At 38.5% G+C, this 13,769-nt stretch overlaps 1 protein-coding gene across 10 annotated transcripts in view; it reads left to right on the forward strand.

Annotated features, from left to right (window-relative positions):
• map4k4 (mitogen-activated protein kinase kinase kinase kinase 4) overlaps positions 1-13,769 on the forward strand; it is a 298,343-nt gene that overhangs the window by 246,098 nt on the left and 38,476 nt on the right. For all 10 annotated transcript variants that reach the window (XM_033022583.1, XM_033022586.1, XM_033022589.1 and 7 more), the window contains 5 exons: positions 267-446; positions 4,457-4,618; positions 7,155-7,261; positions 8,662-8,813; positions 13,075-13,169. In XM_033022583.1, coding sequence (XP_032878474.1) covers positions 267-446; positions 4,457-4,618; positions 7,155-7,261; positions 8,662-8,813; positions 13,075-13,169 — 696 coding nt within the window. The remainder of the gene's footprint in view (positions 1-266; positions 447-4,456; positions 4,619-7,154; positions 7,262-8,661; positions 8,814-13,074; positions 13,170-13,769) is intronic.

A 13,769-nucleotide genomic window follows, 5' to 3' on the forward strand; every position in this document is an offset into this window, starting at 1 on the left:
TTTCCTGACTGATGGTATGATATTTCAAGGTTGAATGCTGGCACCTCTCATTCAAATATTTTCTGTGAATCAACAGCACATTTGCACAATGGCCTGTGAATTAGCAGTATTTGTAAATTCTGCTTCATGTTTTTGACTTTTTGAAATACATAAATTACCTGTGCGGGTATTTCTGCAACTAGAAATACTTGCATGTCTGTTTGGTGAAGTATGTAAACTTGTTGATATACCTGCTGCCTTTTAAATAATATGTCCTTTTCTTAAAGGAATACAAATGGCGGGAGATGGAGGAACAGCGACAAGCCGAGAGATTGCAGCGCCAGTTACAGCAAGAGCAAGCTTACCTTCTGTTGCTCCAACATGACCACAGACAGCAGGAAAGGAATAAATCCTACCATGCTCTTGAACCTAAGCCTAATTTTGAAGCAACAGATAGGAGTAGGGAGGTAAGAGATAATTTTCACTTGACGTTTGTTTAAAAAGTAGTCTGCAGCAAAGGAAGTTAAAACTATCAACCTATGCTTTGCAATTGGTAAGAGATATTTAGTTTAAATCATTATTTACTACCTGAAATCAACACTCTACAGCTCAGAGACAACTCTGAGCAGTTGAATGCATAAACAAGAACCTGCTCCCACCCAGCATCACATTTCGAAATTCCAGCAGATACAAATCCAGCCTATCCAATCTTTCCTCGTAAGTCAATCTGCCTAATCCAGGTATTGATCACTGATGTTCTTTAACATCTGTCCTTAAATAAGGACATCTGTACTGTCCAATCCAACAGATGTTATCTGCGTATAGAAGTTGCAAGGTTATGTAGCAGTTGTATAAGACGTTGGTGACCAAATTTAGAGTATTATGTTCAGTTCTGGGCACCATGTTATAGGAAAGATATTGTTAAGTTTGAAAGGTTCAGAGAAGATTTATGAGGATGTTGCCAGTACGAGAGGGTGTGAGCTATAGGGAAAGGTTGAGTAGGCTGGGTCTCTATTCCTTGGAGCGCAGGAGGCTGAGGGGTGATCTTATAGAGGTGTATAAAATCATGAGAGGAATAGATTGGGTGGATGCACACAATCTCTTGGCCAGAGTAGGGGAATCGAGGACCAGAGGACATAGGTTCAAGGTGAAGGGGAAAATATTTAATAGGAATCTGAGGGTAACCTTTTCACACAAAGGGTGGAGGGTGAATGGAACAAGCTGCCAGAGGGGGTAGTTGAGGCTGGGACTATCCCAACATTTAAGAAACAGTTAGACAGGTACATGGACAGAACAAGTTTGGAGGGATATGGACCAAGCGCAGGCATGTGGGACTAGTGTAGCTGGGACATGTTGGTCGGTGTAGGCACATTGGGCCGAAGGAGCTGTTTCCACACTGTATCACTCTATGACTCTATTCTGTTAGCTTTCCTAATTATTTCTTGTACCTGAATCCTCTCCTTTTGCAAATCATCCACAAGGGCATCTAGATCCCTCTGGGATTTGGAGGGATCTAATTGCAGCCTCTCACCATTTAAATACTTTTTACTTTTTCTGCTGAGATGGAACTTTTTACACTTCCCCACATTCATTCTTTAGTTTTCATATCTACTCGTTATGTCTCTGTGTTGCTTCCTTCTGTCACCTTCACAGCTTAATTTCCTTCCTTCCTACCTATCTAATTCAGATGTAACTATTTATCCCCTATGTTTCTTCCAGTCGCTTCAATTGTAAGAGTAGTTAATGGTTGAGTTAACTTTTTTTTGTAGTCAGGAACTACGCAAGTAATCTTCCTCATTGTCAGTTGAATGCCAGGTTTGTACCAATACTAAACCCACTGTGGCAAGGTTGATGCATAACTTTTGGGTGCAGTCTTTCTTTTTTTTTAAATATTTTATTTATTAGAAGTAAGTACAATCATATGGCACCAAAGTGCCTAATATATATTTTCATAATACATTTTATGTACAGCTTCTTATTTTTTTTTTGTTATAATAAAGAAAGATAAGAATAAGAAAAAGAAATTAGATAGTAAAGGATAGAAAGACGTGAGATATATAGTGTGTGAAGAGAAAGAAAAAAGACGAATGAATGAAGAAAGTTGAAGAAAAGAAAATAGGAAAAAGAGAATAAGACATAAAGAAAAGAAGTAAGGAGATCATTGTTTATAATCTTGACCATCCCTCGTCCAGTCCTGAAACAGTTAGCTTTTACAATTGTGTTGTACCATATGATTCCAAAAAGACGACAAATGGAGACCAACTCGTTATGAATTGGTCTGATTTATCCATTAGGAGGAATCGCATTTCCTCAAGATGTGCGGTGTCCGGGTGCAGTCTTTCTAATATCACTTCAGGAACATTGTTGGGGGACTTTAATTTTTTACCATGCCCAGTGCTCTTAGCCTCACTATAATGTGATACGGAGGAGACTGAATGTAGAGATTAGGAATGTAGAGATTAAGAGAATGCAGAAGTATTTTAACCTCCACTGTTGTACTGGGCAACACCTTTGGGAGGGATGTTTTTGGAACCTCTATGTTCTTCATTCACTGTTGAATTTCTGGTCGGTGTTAGAGGTACAGATCTTTGCTCTATTGATAGAAATGTGCAGCATTGAATCAGGACATTATACCCAACTTGTCCATGCCTACCAGTGGGCATCCTTCCTTATTAACCATCAACCAACCCTATAGCCCTTTATGTCCATGTTCATCCTTAAGTTTTTGTAACTGCAGTCCAACAAACCAGCTTCAACCGCGCTCAGGCAGTACATTCCAGTGCGTCTGCTGCGCGGTGTCATTCTTCCTTTAGCTTGCTACTTTTCACAAATAAAGTGTACTGCACAGTAGCTTCCATGCTTTGTTAGTGGTTTCTAGTATTTTTCAGGATGTTACTGGCATTGGTTTACTTCGCCTAGAAGACTCTTGTTGGAGTCTTTGAAGGAGGTGATGAAATCTATAATTTTATTTTGTTGGAGCAGAGGCCATGTATTTTATGTATAAAATGCCAAGTTCCACCAAAAGTTACTTTCAGTTGCTGTACCCATACTATAGTGGCGTGTTCTCCAAATGAGACCTATCTAGGGATTGTAGAGTCAGAATTATTGGTTGAATGATACAATTCTTTATCCAAGGATCTGGCAGTAAGTACAATAGTTAGGACAAGAGTTAATGAATTGTTACAAAAAGACAACTTGTCGATTGTTCTCTTTCTGGAAAGTGCATCTGCCACTCCACTAGGTCTGCCTTGTGTGAATCTGGTATCAGCCGGATTGTTGTCAGATGGAATAAATATTTCCTAACCTTGATACTAGTCGCTAAATGTTGGCAGGTTAATTTCATAGGGTCTACAAGTCTCAGGTTCAGGAAGCCTTTCCATGAAGCAATGCCTGATTTACTTAAGTGTTCCTTTCTCCTCATCTTGTTCCACCTTGCATCAGAGGGCATAAACATAGAAAATAGGTGCAGGAGTAGGCCATTCGGCCCTTCGAGCCTGCACCGCCATTTAATATGATCACGGCTGATCATCCAACTCAGTATCCTGTACCTACTTTCTCTCCATACCCCCTGATCCCTTTAGCCACAAGGGCCACATCTAACTCCCTCTTAAATATAGCCAATGAACTGGCCTCAACTACATTCTGTGGCAGACAATTCCAGAGATTCACCATTCTTTGTGTAAAAAATGTTTTTCTCATCTCAGTCCTAAAATATTTCCCCTTTATCCTTAAACTGTGACCCCCTTGTTCTGGACTTCCCCAACATCAGGAACAATCTTCCTGCATCTAGCCTCTCCAACCCCTCAAGAATTTTGTAAGTTTCTATAAGATCCCCCCTCAATCTTCTAAATTCTAGCGAGTACAAGTCGAGTCTATCCAGTCTTTCTTCATATGAAAGTCCTGACATCCCAGGAATCAGTCTGGTGAACTTTCTATGTACTCCCTCTATGGCAAGAATGTCCTTCCTCAGATTAGGAGACCAAAACTGTACGCAATACTCCAGGTGTGGTCTCACCAAGACCCTGTACAACTGCAGTAGAACCTCCCTGCTCTTATACTCAAATCCTTTTGCTATGAATGCTAACATACCAGAAGAAATCAACTATATTCTGAGAGACTGAAGTCACAGCTGTGGGCTTTTTGCATGTGGAGGACATCTTAGCCAAGCTCATTCCTGTCCTTGTATAATGTTCATGCTTTCAGTTTTAGCACAGGATGCTGAACGTGAGTTTTCCTTTGTAATCCAGCACTATAGAATAATTGATTGCAGTGCTCCCATTATTTCCTCTGTTCAGGTCACTTCACTCAAATTATACCAGGGATTTGGCAGATCAGTGTGACTCAGGAATTTAGTCGATGTACTTGCAGCGATTTCATTGAAATTCTGTACATGTTCAATTATTTTAATGGTTGCATTCCGATTTGATAGAATTGTATATGTAGCAAGTTATGAACCTAACTTTAATCTTGCATGTAGGTTGATGAAAGATTTAAGAAGAATAACCAGGGCTCACCTCAAGCACAATCAAAACAGAATAGCAACATTTTGGAACCCCCAGTGCCTTCAAGATCAGAATCATTTTCAAACGGAAGTTCTGAATCTAATCCCGTTGCATTACACCGGCCCATGGAGTCACAGGTATAGTTTTACAGCATATACGATGCCCCTGTTGATCTAACTACGTTTGCTCCCAGTTAACAGTTTAGCCTCTGCATTGGACAGTGGACAGAAACGGTAATTTCTTAGACATTTTCTGAAAATCACCATGGGTCAAAAATATTATGCAATTTTGAATTTATAATCTCAATTTTCAAGCTTTCTTAGTGTACTTTCCAACCATTAATAAATTCAAAATGCTTTTGGTATTTATGGTAGAGTTTTAAGTATAGAAAGTCAAATTGTACTGTGAATTAATAATTTTTCCCTTTGCTCCATCCAAAGTACAGATTGTACATATGATATTTGTGTGAACGTCATTTCTAATTGTGTAAGCAGAAGAAAATTGCCGCTTCAAGTGAAGTTTAAGTTAAAATATTTTTCCAAAATATCCTAATGAAAGCCAGCATAGAAAATGCCTCCTTTACCTTATTTAGGATTGCTGACACCTTTGAGGATCTGTGGAATTGTACACCAAGGTGTCTCTGTTCCTTAATATTCTCGAAGGTCCCATCCTTATTAGATATGAATAATCTTGTACTTGCCAATATTAAATTTGATCTCGCACAGCATCACGTAATTTACCAGATGATCAGTATCATTATGTAACCCAAGACTATCCTCCTCACTTTCAGCAGCACTTTTTTTGTCATCTACAAATTTATTGATCATAATGTATATGTCAAAACAATCACTTTATTTCCAATCACAAAAACAACTCTCCATCATCACTCTCTCCCATTCTCAAACCACATTTGGATCCTGTTTGCCACCTTGACTTGGATCCCTTGAAGATTGGCGGCGCGACTCACCCGTTGCAGCGGCCCCTACAGCCTGTCTGTCTTTTTTTTATTTTTTGTCTAGTTAAATGTAGTGTTTGGTGTTTTTTAATATTGGTTTTAAATGTGTATATGTGGGGGGAGGGGGAAACTGTTTAAATTCTTCCCTGTCCGGGAGACCCGACCTTTTCCCTGTCGGGTCTCCGTTGTCGTTGGGGCCTAGCACCGTGGAGCGGCCTCCAACCTGAACGACCCGGGGGGCTCGGGAGACTGTGGAGCTGCGGACTACTCACCATCGTGCGGCTGGCCGGCCTCGGAGCGTGGGGAGCGGTGGTGACTCGCTGCTGCGACTCGACTCCTGGGGCTCGGAGGCTCCAGCAACGCAGCCGCAGGTCCGGTGGACTGGGACATCGGGAGCTCACGGGTCCGGGTGGAGAGAGAGACCGCTTCCCGGAGCTCCCGCAACGCGACTTCTCCAGCCCGTGTCGCGGGGTTGGAACGACCCGGAGCGGGGTCATACATCGCCCGGCACGGCTTCATGGCCGTGGGACATTCCAGCGCCCGCCGGGGGCTCCAACTTTGTGACATTTGGACCGGGAGCGGGGCCGTAAATCGCCCGGCACGGCCTAAAATGGCCGTGGGACTTATCATCGCCCGCCTGGGGCTTGGACATCGGGAGAGACATGGAGAACAGGGGAGAGAAAAGACTTTGCCTTCCATCACAGTAGGTTCACTGTGATGGATGTTTGTGTGAACTAAATTGTGTGTATGTCTAGGAATTGTCTTTGTTTGTATGGCTGTGGAAACAGAATTTCGTTTGAGCCTCACTGAGGCTCAAATGACAATAAATTGTATTGAATTGTATTGACTTGACTATAGCATTTTCACCTGGTATGTCCCTTGTGGCTAATGACTAGAACTTCAGAGTCTCTCCTGTGGACTGGGTGCTGGTGTGCTGCAAAGAAGGCACGCAAGAGATTAACAGTTTTACATGGCTGCAAAACATTAGGTTAGATGTGATAATAGAAGTAATGAGGTGGTAAAGTTAGAAACAATTGCTCTTTCTTTTTGTCTGTATTAGAGCTGGCAATTTCTGCACATCATTAGTTTTCCTTATTCTATTCGTATAGTCTGACCTCCTGGGCATCGCAACACATTATGCAGACAAAGTTATTTGTTACTGTCTATCTTCCACTATAACAGAACCAGCAATGCTCAAAATAAATTGCTACTAAATTTTGATTTGATTTAAAAATCTCAATGAGAGTTTGAGACGGTTTCTGTCATATCTAGTTCAAAAAGGTTGAGTTTAATCAAGCAATGATAATGGACAATATAAAATTGTGTTTTAATTTTGGTATCAAAACAATTAAGGCACGAACAGTAATTTGCATAATTTAAAAATGACGTTTGTTGCTAATGAAACAGCTGTGTTCTACATATTGTCTTCTGTTTAGGCTGCAGTGTGTAAAAAATTTATTTAAATATCTATATGTTAACTTTAAATAACCAATATTTTTAATATTTTAACTATATTTAATCAATTCTCTTTTTTAAATTTGCCACATCCCTCCTTCCAATTCCCCCATCTTCTCTAACATTGACAGCCTTGTTAAACTTTAATATCAGTTATTTATCTTTTTTTGACTGGATTTCATATTAAATTTATGTGATGTTATTTATTTGATTTACCATTGTTATATTTCCGGCGTGAGTAACATGCTGTTTTTCTATTCAAGGTTCCAGTGAGACCAACGCCTCGATCCCCTGTGTTGTCTCGTCGGGATTCTCCATTGCAAGCCAATAGTCAGTCAAGTGGCCAGAGTGGTCCAAAAACTTCCACAAGGTTTGGATTTTGATATATATGACGATTCACTTATTAAATGTGATCTTATTCATAAACTGTACATCATGCATGTAGGCAGCCTTCGAGGTACTGAGACCCCACTTACATGACATTTTTCGAAAAAAAGATGGATTTGTACTGTTACATATATTCAACCAGTGACAGCTGGATGGGGACAAGGTTTGTTAATTCTGGCAATAAATCACGGAATGCTCACTTCAAGATACAGAGATACTCAAGTTTGACGAAATGGGCATAATATCAGCATATTAAGGCATAAATATGCTTTTCAAAGAGATAGGATTGCATTAACACGTTTGATTTGTTTTACAATAAATTGACAATATCCTGTTATTTATTTCAGTAGGACTTAACAAATTTAGTACATGAAGTAAAAGTGAACTCAAAATTAATGTCAAACTTCTGTCTTCACCAAGTCTTTTTGCCCTCTGCTGGGATATAATGGGTAACAGAATTTACTTATGACGAGGCACTAGTTTAAAACTGCATGCAATTTACAACCAGACTCGCACAAGTAAAGGAGAAATAATTGGCAATATTGGAAAACTAAAAAGTGAAAGGAAATTTTAAACAATGTTAATAACTATGCATTTTAGCATCAAGTTCAAGTTCAAGTTCAAGTTAGTTTATTGTCATGTGTCCCTGTGTAGGACAATGAAATTCTTGCTTTGCTTAAGCACACAGAAAATAGTAGGCATTTACTACAAAACAGATAAATGTGTCCATATACCATGATATAAATATATACACACATGAATAAATAAACTGATAGTGCAAATAACAGAAAGTGGTTGGTAATAATCAGAGTTTTGTCCGAGCCAGGTTTAATAGTCTGATGGCTGAGGGGAAGTAACTATTCCTGAACCTGGTTGTTGCAGTCTTCAGGCTCCTGTACCTTCTACCTGAAGGTAGCAGGGAGATGAGTGTGTGGCCAGGATGGTGTGGGTCTTTGATGATACTGCCAGCCTTTTTGAGGCAGCGACTTGTTTATACATCCTTGTTTATAGTGAGATCTGCATAGTAAGGAAGGTTAGGGAGATATTTTGCATTTCAGAATTGAAACTTTTGTTCCATCAATTAGGGAAATGCTGCTATTGATATTATTAATTTATACATGTAATTGGTGCAGCTGGTTTGCTAATGTGTATTAAATTAAACATTAAACTGTGTTGAATGTTAGTCAATATTGAACTTTTATCAAAATAAAAGTTCTTTCAATATTTTGATTAAACACAAATTTCTTCTTTTTCTATACACTCCAACGTGCTAATAAGATGAAATTCTACAGTTCAGATTAATTTAATTTATGTGCATTGATTTTGCACACAGAAGTTGCAAAGAGCAATATTTCCATATTTATCTGCTTTCCCTTTCTGCAGCAACATAGAGCCCAGACTGTTGTGGGAGAGGGTAGAGAAACTCGTGCCAAGACCAGGCAGTGGCAGCTCCTCGGGCTCCAGTAACTCCGGCTCACAGCCAGGATCTCATCCCAGCTCCCAAACTGGATCTGGTGAACGTTACAGGCTACGATGTGAGATTTTACTCTATCAATTATATTATTCACTGCATTGCGTATTGCCTTCCTAATAAACAACTTTCCTCAGAAACCATTTTGGTTTGAAAAAAGCAAAAATATCTGAAACATACACAAATTTAAGGTGGTTGATTTTGTTCATATAAATAAAAAAAGGCTTTATTTTACTTTATCGTTTAAAATAAGATTGTTTAAATAATTGTCTGTAGTTAAATGTTTATCAGCCTTGTACCATTCAAATTTAATATTGCAAAGAAAATTAATTCTTTTAAAACATCATCTGTAATGTCCATGAGAATTGCCATTCAAGCTTATTGTATTGTATTAAAGATTAACTCTGACATTGTTGGATACAAGTCCTGCAATAATCAAAAATCAATCCAAGCTGAAGTAGTACATGTTGGTCCAAATTTGGTTGAAATGAAGACAACATCTTTGGAGTTTGCTTCTGTTATGTTGTGCAGCTGGCAGTGAAATGTCAAGTACATATGTGGACTTGTAAACATGTAAATCCAGAAGTTGTCATCGGTGATAACCCTGCTCTGTGGAATGTGCAATTTTACAATCTTGACCTGCATTGACTTCCAAAATCAATGATCTGACAGGATCTTGAGAAAATTTATAAATTTAATATCACTGTATATATCTGTAAATGGTGCAGTTTGTCATGAGGTACAGGCTTTCAATTGGTTATTAAGCTGTCATTATTTCTTAACAAACTCTTGGACTTAAAAAAAAAAAAAAATTTTTGTTTGGGGCTTGTATTTGTTCAATGTAAACTTCAAAATAACATTCAAATTCTATTTTTAAAATGTTTGCTCTTTTCGATGCTAGCTTCATCTAGTATATATTTGTAATCTTCATTTTATGTTCATTAACATGTTAGTAAAACATGTGCTCTTTTGTTTTTCCTCCTTGCTGTTTTACTATCTGAGAATCCTTCAGTGCCCAACTTGAGGATAATGTTACGGGACACTAGGGATCCCCTAGAACTTATGCCCGAAGGCAGCCAATGCTGGAAAAGGGATAGTTCATATCACAGAGATTGCTAGACCTTTGTGGGCAGCTTTGTTTGACATCGGTGGTGAGTGCCATTGTTTTGTCACTGACTGCATTTCCACCTCAGGATCACATTCATGTTCAGATTCAAATTAACAAATGCACACATTCAATGTATTGTAAGTATGATTTCATAAGAAACTGACTTAGGCCATACAGCCCCTCCAGCCTCCTCTGTTATTCAGCAAGTTTGTGTGATTGATTTAATTTTTTTTGCCCCAACTATATTTTGCTGTTCTATCCCACAAATATCTTGATTCGTCTTTAGTCCAAAAATTTGTCCAGATTTGAATCTAGTTCATGGATCAGCATCCACGATGTTCTAGTCTGGAGGATTTTAAAGGTCTGTAACCCTCCTATTTAAAAAAATATATATTCTCCTCCTCTCATTATTACCCTGGGACTACATTCCTCATTTGGATCCCCTCATCAGACAGTTCCTCCATCAGCCAAGTTTGGATTCTTAAATGTTTTAATCAGTGCACCTCTGAATTGTAAAAACTCCAGAGATTATGGAACCATTCTGAACAGGTGTTCACAAGATATGTCCTTCATCCTCAAGAATCTTTCAACTATACCTTTGCTGCACTGCCTCCAAAGGAAGTGGTTCCTGAAATGGAGAGAGCAAGATTGTTTATAGTAACCCAGATCTAGGCTCCCAAGTCCAGCCCCATTGTAATGAAGCTTTTCTATTCCATCATTCCCTTGCAATAAAATACATTACAATTGTTCTTTTAATTACTTGACCTGCATGCCAACAATGTGTTCCCTAAATGAGGACATTTAGTTATCTGTATTCCAGCATTTAGTAGGCTTACATATCAAATCATACTCTGCTTTTCTGTATTTCCTGTCATAGTGGACAATTAGCTTTTCCTGTTTATATTGCCAATTTTGTGCCATCACATCATGTGCCATGTGATATGACGGCACATGTGAAAATATGAAACTTCATTCTGAAGTTTGTGCATCTCCCCATGACCACATAGATTTTCTTTGGATGCTCCTGTTTCCCACATATGCAAAAGATTACTTCAGCATTGTATATAATAGAATAACAAAGGGAAGTTAATGGGTGTGAGGCAGAATAAAATGCAAGGCTACAACGAAAGTAGAAAAGGTCTTGGAACTGGTGGGAATGTGTCTGGAGCTGCATAGACTAGATGGGCTGAATAACCAGCTTCTCTACAGTAATAAATAAAATAGTATAATTGATAATCCCTGAGCAAAGCCACGTTATCGCTTATTTCAATATAATCTTTTCAAACATACCCTTTGTTTTCTGATGGTTGTTCAATCTTCCATACATTAAATGTTACCCCATCAATCACGACTGAGCTTTTTTTCCCTCTCAACACAATTCTCCTGCCTTCTCCCCATAACCCCTGATACCCATACTAATGAAGAATCTATTAATCTGCACCTTAAAAATATCTATTGATGGTCTCCATAGCCCTCTGTAGCAATGAATTCCACAGATTCACCACCCTCTGACTAAAGAAATTCCTCCTCATCTCCTTTCTAAAGGTACGTCCTTTTATTCCGAGCTATGGTCTCTGGTCCTAGACTCTCCCACCGGTGGAAATAATCTCTCCACATCCACTCTGTCCAGGCCTTTCACTATTCTGTGAGTTTCACTGAGGGTACCCCTCATCATTTTAAACTCTAGCGAGTACAGGCCCAGTGCCATCAAACGCTCATCATAAATACGTTAACCAAACATCCCTTGGATAATTCTCGTAAATCTCCTCTGGACCCTCTCCAACGCCAGCACATCCTTCCTCAGATATGGGGCCCAAAACTGGTTACACTAATCCAAATACGGTCTGACCAGTGCTTTATGAAGCCACGGCATTACATTCCTGTTTTTGCATTCTAGCCCTCTCAAAATAAATGCAAGCATTGCATTTGCCTTCTTTACTACCAATACAATTTGCAAATTAACTTTTTGGGAATCCAGCACCAGCACTCCCAAATCCCTTTGCACTTGCAAATGCCTTGTGGAAATCCAAATACAGTTTATCTATCATGTTGTTTGGATCTTCAAAGAACTCAAATTTGTTAAATAGTGTTCCCCTTTCATAAAAATCATACTGGCACCATTTAATCCACCTACCAATGTCATTGCTTTTATTTGAGTTTATTAACCAAACTAAATGTGAAATTCATCATGTTATAATCACCAGAAAATATCTCAGAGAATATCTTATTGTGAGATTATTCCTGTTTCATTACATAATCAGATCCAAATTTTTGTTTTCCTTTTGGCGCACAATGTATTGTTCTAGGAATCTAATTCTGCTGTATTTCATGTAGTTGTCCTTCAACTTATCTTTTCAATTTTGATTTGTCAACTCTTTATGCAGTCAAAACTCACCCATTATTATTTCATTACCTTTGTCACAAGTTTCCATTATTTCTTGATTTCTCTCAATTGTTGTGCCCAATATTCTGTATCTTCACCAGAACTGATCTTTTGAGCCAGGCTCTTTTTTTTTCCAAATGCTGTTCCTTTACTATCAGTCACGTTCTCACTTTTTGCCACTCCTCTATATTGTATTTCCATTGCATCATACCCTAGAAAAGAAACATAAGAGATTAGATACTGGAATCTTGAGTTAAAAAAAAAAATCAAATTGCTGAAGGGATTCAGCAGGTCAGACAGTATCTGTGGAGGAAAATGGACAGATTAAGCTTTGGACTGAAGATGGATTCCAACCCATAACAATGTCTGCCGACTTCCTCCAGAAATGCTGCTTGACCTTCTGAGTTCTTCCAGCACTTTGTTTTTTACTCGAGTGCCCCAGAATATTTGGCAGCTAGGTCATATTTATGAATTCCTATGCAGCTGATTCAAGTATCTTTCTGTAAATGTTTTGTGAAATTCGATGATGAGCCATTATTTTTTTTCTTAAACTTTTCCCTAATTTATCTTTATTTACTGTTGCACAATTACCATTATGAGTTCCTGTCTCCTCATTTCACATTCAGTTTCATAATGCACACTTCCATGGACTACCTTGTCCTTTCTTTCTCCTTACATAATCCCTATCAGCCATCAATTGGTAAATAGCCTTATTTTCTTCAAAAAAAGTTGCGCCTTTGCCACTTGAAATTTACGTGGTTCTTATGTGGGATTTGACGTCTGATATTTTGTTTTTCAATGCTTAGGCTTTTGATTTAAATTTTTTTTTCACAGCTTCATCAAAATCTGAGGGTTCACCATCTCAACGTCATGAAAATGTGAATAGAAAGCAAGAAGATAAAAAAGATTTAGGGCCAAGCCGACCAGCTGTAAGTTCCTTAAAACTTAAGTGCTTTTAGTCGTTTCAACAGCGCTTTTTATTTTTTGTGCTTGGTTTCTGGTGCATGTTTTCTTTGGAGTATAAATGCAAATTTACTGCCGTGTTTCCCGGCGATGAAGACGCACCTGTGTCGAAGACGCACCCCATTTTGAGTTGCTAAATATTGAAAAATAAAAAAACAAACATTTGCCATGGTGGCGGTCATTTCCATTCGGTGTGGTGGCGGCCATTTGCATTGCATATTGTTTTGCATTGCGTATTGTTTATACACGGTACGCAATGCAAAACAAAGATAATGTATAAACCAGTGCGGTAATTTAAAAAAAACAGCGTTTGGAATAAAATAACATTTAATTGTGCACGAAACAAAGATTACAAAAACGAAAAACATTCTAATCTCCAAATCCGAAAAATTCACTACTGTCACCCGAATCTTCAAAGCATAATAATTCATCAGGGTCATCACTGCTGTTCGAAATATCACTATCATCAAATAGAATGTCATCTTCTGAGCCATCTAACACGTTACAGATGCCATGTTTTTTAAAAGCTTTGACGACAATTTCAGTCTTAACACGGTTCCACGATT

Source organism: Amblyraja radiata, chromosome 6 (assembly GCF_010909765.2).
Source record: "Amblyraja radiata isolate CabotCenter1 chromosome 6, sAmbRad1.1.pri, whole genome shotgun sequence".
Classification (NCBI taxonomy): Eukaryota; Metazoa; Chordata; class Chondrichthyes; order Rajiformes; family Rajidae; genus Amblyraja; species Amblyraja radiata.